Source organism: Dendrobates tinctorius, unplaced genomic scaffold (genome assembly GCF_039654945.1).
Source record: "Dendrobates tinctorius isolate UK_male_01 unplaced genomic scaffold, ASM3965494v1 ptg000011l, whole genome shotgun sequence".
In the NCBI taxonomy this organism is placed as follows: domain Eukaryota; kingdom Metazoa; phylum Chordata; class Amphibia; order Anura; family Dendrobatidae; genus Dendrobates; species Dendrobates tinctorius.
Genome location: NW_027361679.1, coordinates 107,832,743 through 107,852,647, shown reverse-complemented (window position 1 = coordinate 107,852,647; position 19,905 = coordinate 107,832,743). Strand labels below are relative to the sequence as shown.

Below are 19,905 nucleotides of genomic sequence, written 5' to 3'. Positions count from 1 at the left end.
TCAGCGGCTGCCGTTTTAATGCATATGCATGGTGCAAGAGGCACCACCAACTAAACACTATGAAGACCAAGGAGATCTCCAAACAAGTCAGGGACAAAGTTGTTGAGAAGGACAAGTCCGGATTGGCATTTGGTTATAATAATAATAATAAAAAACAAAACAAAAAAAACAATCGCTAATAATAATAATCCCCTAAACTTGCCTAAAGAGGGCCGCACCCAAGAACTTTCGTCCCAGGCAAGGAGGGTATTAATTGGAGAGGCAGCGCAGAAACCAAAGGTAACCCTGAAGGAGCTGCTGAGGAGTATCTGGCCATACGACTAAAATAAGCCGTACATTCCATAGATGTGGCGTTTATGGAAGATTGGGCTGAAAAAAGCCTTTACACATAATTGTAAGGCTTGTTTCTAGTTTGCCAAAAGACATGTGGGAGACTCCCCAAATGTATGGAGGAAGGTGCCGTGGTCAGATGAGACCAAAATTGAACTTTTTTGCCACCAAGGTAAACTTTGTCTGGCACCAAGCCAACACAGCTCATCACCCCAAGAACACCATCCCACAGTGAAACATGGTGGCATCATCATGATAGGAGGGTACTTTTTAGCAGCAGGGACAGGGAAAATGGTGTGAGTCGAGGGGAAGATGGATGGTGCAAAATACAAGTATATTCTTGAGCAAAACTGATTTCAGTCTCAGTGATATGAGACTGGGACAGTAGTTCACCTTACAACAAGACAATGACCCAAAGCATACTGCTAAAGCAACACTTGAGTGCTTTAAGGAGAAACATGTAAATGTTTTGGGGTGGACTAGTTCAAGTGCAGACCTTAAGCCATTTGAGAATCTGTTATCAGACTTGAAGACTGCTCTTCACCAGAGGAAACATCTAACCTGAAGGATCTAGAGCAGTTTTGCCTTGAGGAATGGGCAAAAATCCTAGTCAGTGTCAAGATGTGGAAAGCTCATAGACACTTATCCAAAGCGACTTGCATCTGTAATTGCTGCAAAATGAGGCTCTACAAATTACTGAATGTAGGGGGGTGAATAGTTATGCACACTGAAGTTTTCAGTTATTTTGTCTTATTTGTTTGCTTCACAAAAAAGCCTCAAACTATGAACATGTGCTTTACATGAACTGATGCAAACCCTGAAAAAAAAAAAAAAAAAAAGTGTAATTCCAGGTTGTGATATACTGTAGCAAAATATAAAAAATGACAAGGGGGTGAATACTTTCACCAGCCACTGTACACTGAGCAGCATATGGCTAGATCCATTACTGGCAGCCAGCACTTGCCTGTGGCAGGTATGACACATGCGGTGGCTGTCTGTCATGGGTTGTTAAGCAATTAATACATGAACTGAACTGCCAGGTGTCTTATTGCATATTTTGCATTGTTATGGTCGCACATAAGTGTTTCCTTTCGAGTCATGAAACACTATGCCCAATGAGCATCGACACTTGTGGATATTGCTAATTGTGTCTATTCAATGTCGCTTATGACTTCACACCTTCAAATACCCACATTCCAAAGGCACCACTAATCTGCTGATAGTTGCTCTGATGATCTCCATTTTCTGTATACAATGTAGCCTGTCAATGTGACGACCACCAACAATTGCGGAGCTGATGGCTTTTTTTTTTTTTTTATTCTGCAGGATAAGCATCATGATGCGGCACATGAAATTATTGAGACCATCCGGTAAGTTATTTCATTACTTTATATTAAACAGGTTTGTGATGTAGCTTACCAGATTAACCTTGTTTATTTTAGTAAGAAAATTTACTTTCAGATGCCTTTTATAGGCTACGTCCAGCATGCCTGAAGTTTACTCTGTGCCGTTGCCACATTGTAGCACTGTACGATGTCTAAACGAGTATGACAAGCAAGGTGCAAAAAATAATCACTCAGATGGATGTTGTCACAGTAGTGTAGGTATCACAGTGCGACCCCCATTCATGTAGCAGCGGTACCAAGGGAATGTTGGTCCCTTCAGAGCCTGTTGTGGCCAGAGTTGCTGTGTAGCCCAAGCCTTAAACTGGTCTTGCATAGTAGAAAATTTCTGCAATGATGACATGGTTATAACATATAATGATGTGATTGGGTAAAATAGCTGGGCACATTTACTTAGGTTATGTAATATATGTCAAAAGAGTGGTCCTATATCTCCTGGTGCTCCGTGCAATCTAGCAGGATACGGCTTTCCTCCTTGTCTATAGGCTTTTAAACCTCCGAGACACTCTTCCCTCTGCCCATGTTGTAGAGTTTTGTGTACAAGCTCTTCCAATACCCAATTAATATCTCAGGGTTTGTACCATTTTTGAACATGTGAAATAAAGAACTTGTTAACACTTAAACAGATAAATAGTTGGAAACTTTTAATGAGAACTATTTTAGAGAACTGCTATACTTTGCATTTACCGTATGTCCAAAATAATGCAAAAACTTTAAAACGCCGAGCTGGTGGGGAAAAACACTTTCTGCAAAGATGGATGATGAAGGTTCTTTTATTAGGATAACATGTTTTAATGCAGTGTTTTCAAGGTATCTTTATCAAGTTAACAAAAAAAAAAATTAGCTGTTGGTTTAAGATAGACGCCTCCCAGCATTGAAACGTGCTGTCCTATTAAAACAACCTAAGGGTCCCATTACACTAAATGATGCACCAGCGATCCCGACAATGATACAACCTGGTCCGGATCGCTGGTGCGTCGCTACATGATCACTGGTGAGCTCTCAAACAGGCAGACTCGCCAGCAATCAGGACCAGTGAGGATGCTGGTAACCAGGGTAAATAGCGGGTAACTAAGCGCGCGCGTCCCTTAGTTACCCACTGTGTACCCTGGATACCAGCGTGCTGGGAGCTGGTATCCAAGGTAAACAGCTGGTAACTAAGCACGTGCGGCGCTTAGTTACCCACGTATTACCTTGGATACCAGCTCCCAGCGCAAGCACGCTGGTATCCAGGGTACACAGCGGGTAACTAAGGGACGCGCGAGCTTAGTTACCCGCTATTTACCTTGGATACCAGCTCCCAGCGTCTGCTTACAGCGCTGGGAGCTCGCTGATTGTTGGTCTCCCGCTGCCACACGCAGCGATGCGTGCAAGCCAGCGGGAGACCAAAGATCAAAAAATGGCCCAGGACATTCCTGCACGATCAGCGATACCCGGGGGGGGGTGTGTCGGTTGCAGATGCGTGCCACACACAGCGAGATCGCTGACGCGTCACAAAATCGGTGACGCATTGGCGATCTCGCTTAGTGTGAAGTATCCCTATGGCAGCAGAAGGTGGAATTTTAAATAACGGGCACCATACCATCCCCTAGGTGAGCAATACCATTTTTTCTTCCTCCTTAACTAGGGTTACCCTATTTTGTGCTCCATCCACACAGCTCATATGGCATACTTTGAATCTAGGAAGCAAAAATGAACCATCATTTATTCTTTTGTGAAGTGAGCATAGCCTCTCAAGTGAGAAATTCATGTTCTGTTGAATATATTGAATTGATGCTTCCAAATCCAGGTCTGCAGCAGCTAAGGTCTTGTCATAGTATAATCCTCTATTGCCAACAAAAATTGTCCCTTGAGCATTGAGGTGCGATGCCATACTAATGTCAGCCATGGTCCCATCCATAGAATACTGTAACTTTCTCTTTTGCTAAATTAATGTAAAATTACAGAATTGCTAATTTTCCGTAGTCATGGTTGTTTATTTCCTTAGGTCCTGCTTACAAATTAAAATGTTACTATAATATAGCTTTTCCTTTTTATTCCTCTGCTAGGTGGGTATGTGAGGAGATCCCCGATCTGAAGTTAGCAATGGAGAACTATGTTCTTATAGACTATGACACAAAAAGGTCAGCTTTTCTACTATACTTACATATATATGTAAGATACAGTGGGGAAAATAAATATTTGATACACTGCCGATCTTGCAAGTTTTCTGACCTACAATTAATGGAGAGGCTTGTAAGTTTTATCTTGGGTACAGTTCAACTGTTAATGGCTTGTTAGTTTTATCTTGGGTACAGTTCAACTGTTTGCATTTTATTGCATGAAATATTTTTCGGATTATAAGACGCACTTTTATGATTCCCAAAATTAGGGGAAAAATGGGGTACCTCTTATAAACCGAACACTGTTCTTACCCGAGGGGTCAATGCTGCGGGCCTGGTGCTGGGGGGTGATGAGGTGGTGGTGCGGTGGTCCTGTGGTGTGCATTGGTGGTACCGGCAGCAAGCGGTGGTCCTGCTGTGGTGGTACAGTGGTGAGCAGTAGCCCTGTGACTGTGGCATATAGTGGCCGCCATTCTTCCGGAGTCCGGCTTCTCACTCGGAGCAAATGGAGGAGATTCGAGATCCCCATCCGCGCCTGCTTCTACACGATGTCTCCAGGAAAATGGCCGCGGATGCGGCGCAGTCGCAGATGGAGATCTCGCCACCAAGATCTCAGGAGATGAGATCTCAGCGCCAAGATCTCAGCGCCAAGATCTCCATCTGCGCATGCGCTGCACCGGCAACCATTTTCCCCAGAGTCCACCGCATAGTAAACAGTGCGGGGGCTCTAGGTTTTCACAAAATGTCAGTGGAGCCCCCACACCACTGAGCACCCGCAGTGTCACTCTTGCCTCCTCTAGCTGTGACCCTGGGACCCTGCTCCACTGCGGCTTGCACCACCAAACACCCCTTTCTCCCAGTCTGGGGTCCACAATATCGCCCCACTCCTGCCTCTGCCAGCAGCGACCCTGAGACCCCGCTTCACCGCAGCCACCAGCAATAAGACGCCTGGATTTTAAGGCTGTGTGCCCATGTAGCGATTTTTAAGCGTTTTTGCCACGATTTTTGGCGCGAAAACGTTTAAAAATCGTGTACAGAACGCCCCCCATGCATTCCTATGGCATTCCGCACATGCTGTGCTAATGCTGCGCTTTTTTCTGCGGCGGAATCGCATCGCGGAAAAAATCGCAGCATGCTCATTCTTTTGTGCGGAATCGCAAAGAATTGCCGCGATTCCGCACCCATAGGAATGCATGAGAATCGCTTACTTCCCGCATGTGGCTATGCCCACCATGCGGGAAGTTAAGCGTCTCATGTGCGGTTGGTACCCACGGTGTGGAGGAGAGGAGACTGTCCTCCAGGCCCTGGGTACCATACCCCTGTGAAAAAATAAAAAATAAAAAAAAAGGGGTATATTTACCTTCCGGTGTCCCGCGCTGCATTCCCGGCCTAAGCTTTCCCAGTAATGCCTTGCGGCAAGGCCCTGTAATGACGTAGTCTCGCGTGACTCTAGCGGTCTCGCGAGATCGCTATAGCAACGCGAGACTACGTCATCACAGGTCTCGCAAGGCATTACTGGGAACGCTGTGGCCCGGGAATGCAGCGCGGGACGCCGGAAGGTAAATATACCCCGATTTATTTTTTTAATTTTTTTTAGCATTTTAACATCCTATCTTTTACTATTGATGCCACATAGGCGGCCTCAATAGTAAAAACCAGGTCACACTTGTCAAACACTATGTTTGACGAGTGTGACCAACCTGTCAATCACTTTCCAAGCGATGCTTCAAATCGCTTGGAAAGTGCTTGAATATCGCACGCTAAAATCGCGGCAAAATCGCAATCCTAATCGCAGTGAAATCGCGCGGAAAAAAACGTGCGATTTCTGGGAAGGAGTCCGGTTTTTAGTGAGCGTTTTAAAACGCTACGTGGGCACATAGCCTAAGAAGCACCACCATTTTATTAAAAAAAAGTTTTTATTTTCCTATTTTTCTCATCGTTTGGGGTGCATCTTATAAACTGGTGCGTCTTATAATCCGCAACATATGGTATTGGATACAATGGAAAAACAGAACTTAATATTTGGTACAGAAACCTTTGTTTGCAATTAGAGGTCAGACGTTTCTTATAGTTCTTGACAAAGTTTGCGCATACACAGCAGCAGGGATTTTGGCCCACTTCTCCAAAGAGGTCTTCTCCAGATCTTTCAGATCTTTTGTCCCTGGTGTCCTCAGGCAGCTCTTTGGTCTTGACCATGTTGGAGAGGTTGGAGTGTGATTTAGTGTGTGGACAGGTGTCTTTTGTACGGGTAACGAGTCCAAACGGGTGCAGTTAATACAAGTAATGAGTGCAGAGTAGGAGGGCGTCTTAAAGAAAAACTAACAGGTCTCTGAAAGCCAGATTTCTTGCTGGTTGGTAAGTGATCAAATGCTTATTTAATGCAATAAAATGCAGTTAAATTAGAAAATCATACAATGTTATTTTTCTGATTTTTTTTCTGTCTCTCACAGTTGAAGTGTATTTATGATAAAAATTAGACGTCTTCATTCTTTGTAGGTGGGAAAACTTGCAAAATCGGCAGTATATCAAATACTTATTTTCCCCACTGTATATGTTCTGTGCTTTAAAGCATGTTTTAGTTTTTGTCTAATCTAGTAATTTTAAGTAATTTTCAAATATACCTTATAAATGAAATTAGAAAGAAAACATTTGAAAAACCTAACTTGATGTCTTTCACCTATGCTGTTTCTGAACCAGACAATTTACTCGTTGTCATGGTAATGCTACTTTTACACATGCCGCTTTTTTGCGTCCATATTGCCATGATTTTTGCGGTCTCCCGCAAAAACGGGCCTCAAAAAACCTCAGATCGCCGTTTTTCCCTGTTGTATCAAATTGCAGCGAAAAAAAGGCGATCCACAAATACGGTGTACTGCAAAAACAAGCTAACGTTGTTTTTGCGGTACCATTGATATAAATGCAGACCGTGTCCGTGAGCCGTGAAAAATATCGAGCAAGCTTGATATTTCTCCTGCACCTCATTGGGGGACACAGACAGTGGGTGTTATGCTGCCTGCCACTAGGAGGACACAAAGTAAACCAGAAAAAAGTTAACTCCTCCCCTGCAGTATACACCCTCTCGCTGGATGAGATATCTCCAGTTCATGCTTAGTGTCTGTAGGAGGCACTTGGGTCTGGTTTCAGACCCCACCGTTTTTTTTTTTTTTTTTTTAATTTTCTGTAAATTTTTATTTTTTAATTAACGGAGTGAAGGGGGCGACGGTTCCTTTCTACAGCCCGCTCTCCCCCGAACCAACAACAGGCAAGCATGCGACGTATACCTCCCCGTACACTTTCCTGCAACGTTTGGGGCTGATTCCTCTAGCAATTGGCGATGATCCTTACAACCGCAGTCCGGTAATCCACGGGTATGAGGGCAGGCGCACGGAATGGAGAAGATTGGACAGCGCTTTCGTAAGCCCTGAATCACCCCCATAGCTCTCCATCCTCCTATCATAGGGAGGATCAATTGAGCATGGCCCCTTTAAGAACTCCTCCAGCTCTGCTACATCAGCCCAGGAGGATGAGAGCCTGCATGGATGGCTGGACAGCGCTTAACACTGGAGTGTAGAGGTATGGGGTTGGGTCCTTTCCCCCGGGAGTAGCGCTGATGTAGCGTCAGCAGCGGTGCACCAGCCCCCCCCCCCCCCCCCATTCGCGGCTCCCTCGGCGCTACCGCGGATAGCCCGAAAAATTTAGTCTCCGGCTTGCTAGGCCACAATTTAAATAGCGCTGCCCTCTAGCGCCGCCCCGCCCACCGGCACATTCCACGGGTAGGCTCAAAAATTTAGCCCCCTGCTTTTCTGGCCTACTAGGCCGCAATTTGAATAGCGCCACCCGCGCTATTATCGCCGCCCCCTCGCCTTGGCGCCTCTCATCCCTGACGAGACGCCCAATTCTAATCTCGGGGGCCATGTCTTTATACCTCAGCCTGCTCTGGACACGAGCTGTGAGGCGAGCATTTTGCCGGATACCGGGTGACACTGCAGGGCCATCGCTATTCCTCCCGGGGGACACAGCATAGGACCGGGTAAGCTGCATCTGCCCTCAGATTAAAGCTTAACCCCTTCCTGGCACGTTCCCTGCAGCTGCAGCAGACTCTGCCCTTAACCCTTTCAGGAGCGCTATGTCTCAATCTAAGGAGGCTAAACGGGCTGCTAAAAAGCACACTGCATTTTTTACCGTGTGTACCACTTGCAAGTCTGCCTTACCCAGTGCACAGACTAATCCGTTATGCATGGACTGCGCCCCGACCTGCGCTCAGCCGCCCCTCGCCGCCGCTGCTGACGGGCCTCCTGCGTTTAGTACCCCTTAGTGGGCTGCGTCCTTGTCATGGTGGGTGGAGTCTCTGACCCAGGCTATATTCACCCTCCGAGAGGACTCTTTAAGCCAGAAGGCGTCCTTACCCCCCTGAGGAAGGCTCTGGCGTCTGCCGGGAACCGTCCACCAGCAGGGGCCGTACTCGTTTAAGGGATGGTCAGGTCTCTAGAAAGCGGACCCATGACGCTTCCCCTAGTCCCGTTCCCGCCTCTGCATCTGCGACTCCTGTCTATCGCTCTCTCTCCTGAGGTTCACAGCGAGCACGACTCTGAATTCGAATCTGACACGGCAGCCCCTCAGAATCCCCCAACTGATCAAGAGTCGCTTGATTCTCTTATAGAATCAGTCAACAGGATTCTGAAATTGGATGAGGATAATGTTCCCGCTCCAGCACATCCTCTCTCACTTAAGAAAACCAAGCGTGTGCGCAGGTTATTTACCTGCCATACGGACTTTAAGGAAATTGTCCAGAAACATAGGGATTGTCCGCATAAGCGGTTCACAGGGCAAAATTCTACTCAGGCTAAATACCCTTTTGATCCAGACCTAATGAAGGATTGGTTACAGTCCCCTCCGGTGGACCCGCCTGTATCGCGTCTTAATTCAAAAACGCTTCTATCCGTTTCTGACGGTTCCTCAATCAGAAACCCCTCCGATCGTCAGATTGACTACCTGGCCCGTTCAGCTTTTGAAGTTTCAGGAGCAGCGCTTTTTCCATCTTTCTCGGCAATTTGGGTCACTAAGGCAATGGGCCGCTTGGGCAGAAGTCTTGATTACTTCCTTCCAGGGCACTAATCTTCCTCCAGGGGAGCCAGATCTCATAGATCTATCCAATGACTTGTTGCGGTAGCTGGCGGACGCAGACAGAGTAGGCGGTCGCCTACTTTCCTTCAGCCACACCTGGCTCGCGGTCGTCCACGACAAGTGGGTCAGGGAGCTGGTGTCTCCGCTCCCCCTCCAACTCGCTTTTTCCTTTCCTCTCCCCCCCCAAGGGAAAGACAGCCTTCTTTCGGGCTGTTCAGGCTCTCTTAAGGGACGGAGTCCTCATTCCGGTCCCTCATCACGAAAGGTTCGGAGGATTTTATTCAAACCTTTTTGTGGTTCCAAAGAAGGACGGGACGATGCGACCCATTCTGGATCTCAAACTGTTAAATCAGTTTGTCACGGTTCGGCGATTCCGAATGGAATCTCTCCGATCAGTTGTTGCTTCCATGGAAAAAGGAGAGTTCCTAGCATCCATCGACATCAAGGACGCTTACCTTCACATTCCGATCTGCCTGTCTCACCAGCAGTTCCTGCATTTTGCAATTCATGAGGAACACTTCCAGTTCGTTGCCTTGCCCTTCGGACTCGCCACTGCCCCCAGGGTCTGTACCAAGGTCATGGTGGCTGATATGGCCATTCTCCACTCTCGGGGAGTGGTACTGTTACCGTATCTGGACGACCTGCTCATCAAGGGTCTGTCCCTTTCAGCCTGTGAGGAATCCGTGGAGATAACAGTAAATACACTTTCATGCCTGGGGTGGAAGATAAACTTCGCAAAGTCTTCCATGAAACCGGCTCAGCAAATTTCCTTTTTAGGAATGATCTTAGACACTTCATTCTCCCTCCAGAAAAGACGCAAGCCTTACAACAGGCAGTGCGGACTCTTTCCTGTCCAGCTTCTCACTCCATTCGTTTCAGCATGAGAGTTCTCAGAAAAATGGTGACTGCGATGGAAGCAGTTCCATTTGCACAGTTCCATCTACGTCCCTTACAACATGCGTTGCTGTTAGCTTGGGACAAGAACCCGTTCTCCCTGGACCGTCGGATTCTTCTGTCCCTTGCGGGTCAGGCAAGCCCTCAGGTGGTGGACTCTGAGGTCCTCTCTGAATCAAGGGAGGTCTTTTCTCCCGGTAAGATGGTTGGTAGTAACCACCGACGCAAGTATTCTCGCCTGGGGTGCGGTCTTTCGTCACACACGGCACAGGGTCGTTGGTCGACCCAAGAGTCCCGTCTTCCCATCAACATTTTGGAGATACGAGCAATTAGATTTGCTCTACGGAGTTTCCACCATCTCCTCGCAGGTCACCCCATCAGGATCCAATCTGACAACGCCACGGCTGTAGCGTATATCAATCGCCAGGGAGGTACCCGGAGCAGGATGGCCATGCACGAAGTGAGTCACATCCTCCATTGGGCCGAGACCAATCATTCGCCCATCTCAGCAATTGACATCCCGGGCGTAGAAAATTGGGCAGCAGATTTTCTCAGTCGCCAAGGCATTGCCTCGGGAGAGTGGTCTCTTCATCCGGAAGTCTTTCACCAGATTTGACTTCGTTGGGGGACTCCAGATGTGGACCTCATGGCCTCCAGACTAAACAACAAGGTGTCTCGGTTCATTGTCCGATCGCGTGATCCATGCGCCATCGGAGCGGACGCCCTAGTTCTGCCATGGCACCGGTTCCGGCTCCCGTACATCTTTCCCCCTCTTCCCTTGCTTCCGAGGGTCATCAAGAAGATCAGAGCGGAGGGTATACCAGTGATCCTAGTCGCGCCAGATTGGCCGCGCCGAGCATGGTATGCAGAACTAATACAGCTAGTCGCCGACGTCCCCTGACGACTTCCAGATCGCACGGATCTGCTTTCCCGATTTACCACAAGAACTCCGGGGCCCTGTCTTTGATGGCATGGCCGTTGAATCCTGGATTTTAGCACAGGCTGGGTTCTCTCTCGATGTGATTTCCACCATGATTAGTGCTAGGAAACCTGTATCCAGGCGTATCTATCACCGCACCTGGAAAATCTTCTTTTCATGGTGCAAGGATCATGGTCGTTCCCCTCTGGTGTTCTCCATTCCGGGCATATTGGAGTTTCTTCAATCCGGATTAAAATGAGGCCTCGCGCTTAGCTCGCTCAAGGGCCAAATGTCGGCCTTGTCAGTGCTTTTCCAACGCAAAATTGCCACCAAACCTCAGGTCAAGACGTTTATTCAAGGAGTTTCCCATGTGACGCCTCCTTATAGAAGGCCATTGGAATCATGGGACCTTAATCTGGTTCTCGGGGCCTTACAAGAGGCTCCTTTCGAACCGCTGCAGGACGTGTCATTGACCGTCCTCTCTTGGAAAGTGGTCTTTCTAGTGGCAATTACGTCAATCAGACAAGTTTCGGAGTTGGCAGCCCTGTCCTGCCGTTCTCCGTTCCTGAATTTTCATCAGGACAAGGTAGTTCTCAGGACGTTCCCGTCCTTGCTGCCCAAGGTCGTCTCCTCTTTCCATCTCAACGAGGAAATTGTCTTGCCTTCCTTTTGTCCGGCGCCAGTCTATCGCATTGAGAAGGCCCTCCACACCCTGGATGTGGTTAGGGCGCTGAGACGGTACATCTCCCGGACGGCTCCCTTCTGCAAGTCAGATGCCCTGTTCATACTTCCAGAGGGGTATAGGAAGGGCCTAGCCGCTTCAAAAGAAACGCTAGCCAGGTGGATTCGCTCAGCGATTCAGGAATCCTACAGTGTCAGGAATGCACCTGTCCCAGCGGGGATTAAGGCGCACTCTACTCGGTCAGTGGGCGCCTCTTGGGCCATTCGGCACCAGGCCTCGGCAGAACAGGTCTGCAAGGCTGCGACTTTGTCCAGTCTGCATACCTTTTCAAAACATTACCAAATTCATTCTCAGGCCTCGGCAGACGCATCCTGCAATCGGCAGTACCTCAGTTTTGACTCAGTGGTACATGGGGTATTAGCAGATGTATGCTCCCCACCCAGGGACTGCTTTAGGACGTCCCACTGTCTGTGTCCCCCAATGAGGTGTAGGAGAAATAGGGATTTTTGTGTACTCACCGTAAAATCCTTTTCTCCGAGCCATTCATTGGGGGACACAGCACCCACCCTGTTTAGCCTACTGGCTCATTTGTAGCATTATTAGGTTTTGACATGTTCGTTATTGTTGACTGTTTAAGCTCCTTGTGCTTTTTTTCACCGAACTGGAGAAATCTCATCCAGCGAGAGGGTGTATACTGCAGGGGAGGAGTTATCTTTTTTTTTCTGGCTTACTTAGTGTCCTCCTAGTGGCAAGCAGCATAACACCCACTGTCTGTGTCCCCCAATGAATGGCTCGGAGAAAAGGATTTTACGGTGAGTACACAAAAATCCCTATTTTTCCACGGCCTTAAATACGGCCCTCGCGGCCATAAGGGACACTACTCTCCGATGTATTTTTAAGCAGGCCGTTTTTGCGGTCCCATAGAATTCTATTGGGGCCGCAAAAACAGCCCGCAAAAACACGGCAAGTGTAAAAGAAGCCTTAATCCGTATTCGGTTCAACAGATACTGAATATGGCTTATATTGACCTAATACCACAAAGGGCTCTTTCACACATCCTGATGTTTCCAGTACTGGAAAAACCAGTACCGGCGATATCGTCAGTATGAAGGTGTGTTTAATATGTGTGGTATACGTATGGCAACTGTGTGCCGCATCAGTATCACAAGTACCATCACCTGGGAATCAGCGGTACTGTTAGGTGCTGAAAACAGTTCACATTATTCTCCCCTGCATGTGCTGTGATCAGTGCTAGCAGGGGAGAATGTTGAGCGTTGTATTCAACTGGTAACATAGCATGAATACTCCCATCAGCCGCCCCCACCTGACATGGGGTTCTCTTGTCTTTTTGATAACTAGCCAGGCAAAGCTAACAGCTGCAGGCTGCCACCATCAGCTGTCAGCGTTAGCAAGGCAGGTTACCAAGAATAGAGGGGTCCCCTTGTGGAATTTTTTAATTATTTAAATAAAAAAAAGGGCATGGGGTCCTCCCCCTGTTTTTGACAACAGCCAGTAGGGGGCTGGTGTTCTTGGGCTTCTAAGGGGCTATCACGTTTTTCCTGAGAGGTTGTCACAAAACCTGAAGGATTTCCCAGTCCTAGCAAGGTGAGAGTCCTTAAAGGGAATCTGTCACCACATTTGTCCTATCTGACCTATTAATATGGGCATACAGGTTATAGACTGCAAAGGGAAGTGATACCTGTATGTCTCATATCAGATGCCTTATTGTTGAGAAATCATCTTTTATCACTTTATTTAAATGATGTCTTCCAGGCTCCAGGGCGGGATGGTACCTGGAGATCACTTTGCCTCCAGAGCTTATTATATAGAAAGATAAAAGAAACCACAAAAGCGCACCCATAGGGCTTTACCAGATATAATAAGTAAAAATTGAATTGTTCAGGGTACTCACCCTCAGAGGTTGTGTAACTCCACAACTACTAAATACGCTCAATCCCATATAATGAAGCTGCAGCAGGAGGGTGTAGACAGACAGCGTCTGCTTCCATTAATCAAAGAGGAGATCCCAAAAGGGGGGAAAAAAAAAAACACCTGGTTCCCGCGCTGCTATATTTCAACCCTCAAATGGAGGAAATCCAGTTGATTCTAGGAGTAGGTTCCAATATCAATATCAATGGATTTTCTCCATTTGAGGGTTGAAGTATAGCAGCGCGGGAGCCAGGTGTTTTTTTTTTTTGGGGGATCTCCTCTTATTATATAGAAAGGGGAGTTACCAGTGAGACGTGTGATGGAGTCTTTCTGCTATCCTGATAACTGACACATCTGCAGTTTCCGCTTGGCTTCTAGCTCACAGGCGGATAGGGTGCAATATTCTAAAAGTACAGCAGAGCTGAGATAGCTGCAAAAATGTGTTTAACACAGAACAGGAGCAATTAGTTACTTGCCACACTGGTAAATCCCCTTTCTATATAATCATCTCTGGGGGCAGAGTTATTGTCCAGGCAGCATCTGCCCCAGAGCCTGGAAGACGTCATTTATATAAAGTCATAAAAGATGATTTCTCCCCAACAAGGCATCTGATATGAGACAAACAGGTATCACTCCCCTCAGAGTATTAATATATATTAATTGGTCAGATAGGGCTAATGTGGTCACAGATTCCCTTTAAGGAACCTCACTTTACTAGGACTGGGAAGTTCTTCAGGTTTTGTGACAACTTCTCAGGAAAAGCGTGACAAACACAACGTTTGCAGAGATCCTCTTATTGTGTGTTCAGTTCAACATGAAGAATTTAGTGAAAGGTCTTCTTTAACCCCTTTCCTACGTAGGTGTCATGAAAACCTGTGCCAATACGACCTGTGGGTCGGTTGACCGGGGTCACTGAAAGGTCACCTGACCAGCAGATACAGGGATCCTTTGTGCTTTGCCCTCCCCCCCCCATGACTACGATCGCTCTGATTGGCTGTTGAAGGTGAAACAGCCAATCAGAGCGATAGTAATAATTCATCAATGAAAATTACAATATCATCGGCCAAGGCTGGAGACGGCTATCTGAACCCCCCCACAGACTGTCACCGACTGACAAATGCGATCTGCCGCCGCCTCCAGCACCTGCCTCCCCCCCTGTACCCTCCGAGTCCCGCTAACGCTCCCGGTTTCCCTCCACCATGGATCATGGGCGCAGCCATCTTCCAAAATAGTGGGCGCATGTGCAGTGTGCCTGTCGAATCTGCCAAGCGGCAGATTCCATTCATTCATTTTAATCACTGTGATAGGATCTATCACAGTGATCAAAATAAAAAAAATAGTAATTCACCCCCATAGGTAGGGACAAATAATAAAATTAGTCAAATATTTTTAGTTTTATTTTTCGATTAAAATTGGGGTTGGTGTTGGAATTAGGGTTGGTGTTGGAATTAGGGTGTGTGCACACGCTGCGGATTCTGCTGCGGGTCCGCAGCGGTTTTGGCCCTGCGGATCCGCAGCAGTTTCTGCTGCGGTGTACAGTACCATAATATCCTATGGGAAATGGAAACTGCAGTGCAGATTTTTCCATGCGGATTTGCTGCGGTTTCTAATCCGCAGAAAGAATTGACATGTCAATGGCAAAACCGCAGGCTAATCCGCAGATAAACCGCAGGTCTTTTGACCTGCGGATTTACATGCAGATTTGGCAAAATCCGCAGCAGAATCCGCAGCGTGTGCACACGCCCTTAGGGTTGGGGTTAGGGTTGGGGTTAGAGGTGTGTTGGGGTTAGGCTTGTGGTTAGGGTTGGGGTTAGGCTTGTGGTTAGGGTTATGGTTAGGGTTGGGATTAGAGTTAGGGGTGTGTTGGGGGATAGGGTTGTGGTTAGGGGTGTGTTGGGGTTAGGGTTGGAGTTAGAATTGAGGGCTTTCCACTGTTTAGGCACATCAGGGGGTCGCCAAACATGACATGGCGCCACTATTGATTCCGGCCAATTTTGCGTTCAAAAAGTCAAACAGTGCTCCCTCCCTTCCATGCCCCGACGTGTGCCCAAACAGTGGTTTACCCCAACATAAGGAGTATCAGCGTACTCAGGAAAAATTGCACAAAAACTTTGGGGGTCTAATTTCTCATTACCCTTGGGAAAATAACAAATTGGGGGCTAAATTATTTTTGTGGAAAAAAAAGATTTATTTTTGCAACTCTGCGTTATAAACTTCTGTGAAGCACTTGGGGGTTCAGATTGCTCACCACACACCTAGATAAGGTCCTTGGGGGTGTCTAGTTTCCAAAATGGGGTCACTTGTGGGGGGGTTTCTACTGTTTAGGCACATCAGGGCCTCTGCAAACGTAACATCACGCTCGCAGACCATGCCATCAAAGTCGGCATTTCAAAATGTCACTACTTCCGTTCCTAGCCTCAACGTGCGCCCAAATAGTAGTCCCTCCCCCCCCCCCCCACATATGGGGTACCAGCGTACTCAGGACAAACTGGACAACAAATTTTGGGGTCCAATTTCTACAGTTATCCTAGTGAAAATAAAACATTGCTGGCTAAAAAATCATTTTTTGAGGAAAGTTTTTTTTTATTATTTTCACGGCTCTGCGTTATAAACTTCTGTGAAGCACTTGGGGGTTCAAAGCGCTCACTGTGCATCTAGATAAGTTTGCGAGCAGGGCCCTCTTTCCTCTTGGTATTTGTTATAATCTATGTGATTATTGTTATGCTGTAATGTCTATTGTCTGTACAAATCCCCTCTGAAATGTAAAGTGCTGCGGAATATGTCGTCGCTATAGAAATAAAATGTATTTATTATTATTATAAGTTCTTGGGGGGGGGGGGGGGGTCTAGTTTCCAAAATGGGGTCACTTGTGGGTGAGCTCCAATGTTTAGGCACACAGGGACTCTCCAAACGCGACATGGCAACTATTTTGTGACATCGAGCTGTGCATGTGCGCCACCATTCCATGGCATTTTATCGATGGTGCCTGTTTTGGATCATACTCTCGTGTTTCTTGCCATACTTTTATTAACCCCTTCATGACCCAGCCTATTTTGACCTTAATGACCTGGCCATTTTTTGCAATTCTATCCAGTGTCCCTTTATGAGATTGTTTTTTTCGTGACATATTGGGCTTCATGTTAGTTGTAAATTTAGGTCGATAATTTTTGCGTTTATTTGTGAAAAAAAGGAAATTTGGCAAAAATTTCGCAATTTTCAAATTTTGAATTTTTATTCTGTTAAACCAGAGAGTTATCTGACACAAAATAGTTAATAACATTTCCCACATGTCTACTTTACATCAGCACAATTTTGGAAACAAATTTTGTTTTTGTTAGGAAGTTATAAGGGTTAAAAGTTGACCAGCGATTTCTCATTTTTACCACAAAATTTACAGAACCATTTTTTTTAGGGACCACCTCACATTTGAAGTCACTTTGAGGGGTCTATATGGCAGAAAATACCCAAAAGTGACACCATTCTAAAAACTGCACCTCTCAAGCTACTCAAAAATACATTCAGGAAGATTCTGGTGCTTCACAGGAACTAAAGCAACATGGAGGAAAAAAATGGACATTTTAATTTTTCCAACATAAATTTTCTTTTAGCATCAATTTTATCATTTTCACATGGGTAACAGGATAAAATAGATCCTAAATTTTGTTGGGCAATTTCTCCTGAGTACACCGATACCTCATATGTGGTCATAAACCACTGTTTGGGCGTACGGCAGGGCTCAGAAGGGAAGGAGCGCCATCTGACTTTTTGAATGGAAAATATGCTTGAATATTTAGCGGTTGCCATGTCGCGTTTGGAGAGCCACTGTGCGCCTAAACATTGGAGGCTCCCCCACAAGTGACCCCATTTTGGAAACTAGACACCCCAAGAAACTTATCTAGATGCATAGTGAGCACTTTGAACCCCCAGGTGCTTCACAAATTGATCCGTTAAAAAAAGTCTTTTTTTTCTCACAAATTTTATTTAGCCTCAGTTTTTTCATTTTCACTTGGGCAACAGGATAAAATAAATCCTAAAATTTGTTGGGCAATTTCTCCTGAGCACACCAATACCTCATATGTGATCATAAACCACTGGGTGCACGGCAGGGCCCGGAAGGGAAGGAGCGCCATTTGACTTTATGATTGGAAAATTAGCTCCAATCGTTAGCAGACACCATGTCGTGTTTGTAGAGCCCCTGTGTGCCTAAACTTTGGAGCTCCCCCACAAATGACCCCATTTTGGAAACTAGGCCCCCTAAGGAACTTATCTAGATGCATAGTGAGCACTTTGAACCCCCAGGTGCTTCACAGAAGTTTATAACTCAGAGCTGTGAAAATAAAAAAAAATTTTTTTCCTCAAAAAATGATTTTTAGCCCACTATTTTTTATTTTCACAAGGGTAACAGGATAAATTTGGACCGCAAAAGTTGTTGTCCAGTTTGTCCTGAGTACGCTGGTACCCCATATGTGGGGGGGACCACTGTTTGGGCACACGTTGGGGCTCGGAAGGGAAGTAGTGACGTTTTGAAATGCCGACTAGATGGAATGGTCTGCGGGTGTCATGTTACGTTTGCAGAGCATCTGATGTACCTAAACAGTGGAAACACCCCACAAATGACCCCATTTTGGAAACTAGACCACCCAAGGAACTAATCTAGATGTGTGGTGAGCACTCTGCTTCACAGATGTTTATAATGCAGAGCTGTGAAAATAAAAAAAATTTTTTTTCCACAAAAATAATTATTTAGCGCCCAATTTTTTATTTTCCCAAGGGTACCAGGAGAAATGAGACCCCCCAAAGTTGTTTTGCAATTTTTCCTGAGTACGCTGATTCCCCATATGTGGGGGTAAACCACTGTTTGGGCGCACATCGGGGCTCGAATTGGAGGGAGCACTGTTTAACTTTTTGAACGCAAAATTGGCTGGGATCAATGGTGGCGCCATGTTGCGTTTGCAGTCCCCCTAATGTGCCTAAACATTGGAAACCCCTCAATTCTATCTCCAACCCCAACACACCCCTAATCCCAACCCTAATCATAACCCTAACGCCAACACACCCCTAACCCTAATCCCAACTCTAACCCTAACCACAAGCCTAACTGTAATCCCAATCCTAATTCTTGCCCTAACCCTAATTACGGCCCTAACCCTAATGGAAAAATAAAAATGTTTATTTTATTATACGTCGCTACCAAGGGGGGCGGTGATTTACTTTTTTATTTTTGATCACGGTCAGTGATCAAAATAAATGAATGAATCTGCAGTGTCGCAGATTCCCGGCGGGTGCACGGCGCATGCGCCCGCCATTTTCCATGATGGCGGCGCCCATGATCCGGGACACCGGGACAGCCAGAGGGAGTTCGGAGGCCTCGTGGAGGGTGAGAGGGGGTTGGGGGGGGGGCAGATTTTGACAGCGGCTGCCGATCGGCGCCGTTAGATGGTGGCGGCCGATCGGCGCTGTCAGTCAGTCGGGGGGGTCGGTTCAGTGTCTCCAGCCATGCCCTATGCTATTTCAGCATCGGCCATGGTTGGATTTGTAATATTTCATCAAATTTCATTGATGAAATATTACAGTCGCTCTGATTTGCCGTTTAGCTTTTAACAGCCAATCAGAGCGATCGTAGACACGTGGGGGCTAAGCCACGCCCCACTAGGATTAACGCTAAGGTGTCCTCTGTGTGCGGGTCGGGTGACCTTTCAGTGACCCCGTCACCCGACCCGCAGGGGGGCTTTAAAGTCATGACGTCACATAGGCGTCACGGGTCGTTTTGGCACGACTTTTCATGACGCCTACGTGGCGTCAAAGGTCGTGAAGGGGTTAAGTCACCTCTGGCAGTCGCAATGATGCATCTGGGGGAAATAAGCAAGCGGGTCTGTTTGTACTCCCATTGTTCAGTCTTTTTGCTTCTTTATATTTCTGTACTGCTAAAGTAATATTCTTTCCTTGCTTCAGTTTTGAGAGCATGCAGCGTCTGTGTGAGAAGTACAACCGAGCCATAGACAGCATCCATCAGCTGGTAAGCGTGCACACGATGTCCATATTGCATTCATTGTCTGTCCCCATGGAGCTTCCTGTGCCACCGCCAGGGTTTGATGTCTGTGAAGAGCTACGAGCATCTGCTTATATTTGTCTTGCCAAGTCATGGCATGTGTGTAAATATGTGCACTGTAATAACATGTCAATTCCTTTTCTGGTCAAGTTATGGTATGTTAATTCGTACTGGTTGTCAGACACTGGGGAACATATGTGTAAAGTGTCTGCTTTGAAGTGCAGCCATGCAGCAGATCCACGATGACCTTTTTGAAAATGGCATACTCCGTGCTTCTTTAGAGTTCCTAGCATCAGCTAACGAATCCACAGTTTTGGGTCTTATTTGATTATCACTGCTCCTCTGAGTATTTGCGTTTTGTTTGTTTTTTTTTATTTGCCATGTGATTAAAGCGATTTGGGCCTTTTTCATTAGTGCAGATTTTTATCATCTTTAGCAAGGTGGACATGTTTTTAGGTTGCTATGCCTTATGG

General features: G+C 46.5%; 1 protein-coding gene across 2 annotated transcripts in view; it reads left to right on the top strand.

Moving 5' to 3' along the window:
• The window catches only part of DOT1L (DOT1 like histone lysine methyltransferase), a 177,243-nt gene that overhangs the window by 73,864 nt on the left and 83,474 nt on the right, over window positions 1-19,905 (top strand). For both annotated transcript variants that reach the window (XM_073546030.1, XM_073546023.1), the window contains exons 2-4: window positions 1,657-1,700; window positions 3,782-3,856; window positions 19,336-19,399. In XM_073546030.1, the coding sequence (XP_073402131.1) occupies window positions 1,657-1,700; window positions 3,782-3,856; window positions 19,336-19,399 (183 nt within the window). The remainder of the gene's footprint in view (window positions 1-1,656; window positions 1,701-3,781; window positions 3,857-19,335; window positions 19,400-19,905) is intronic.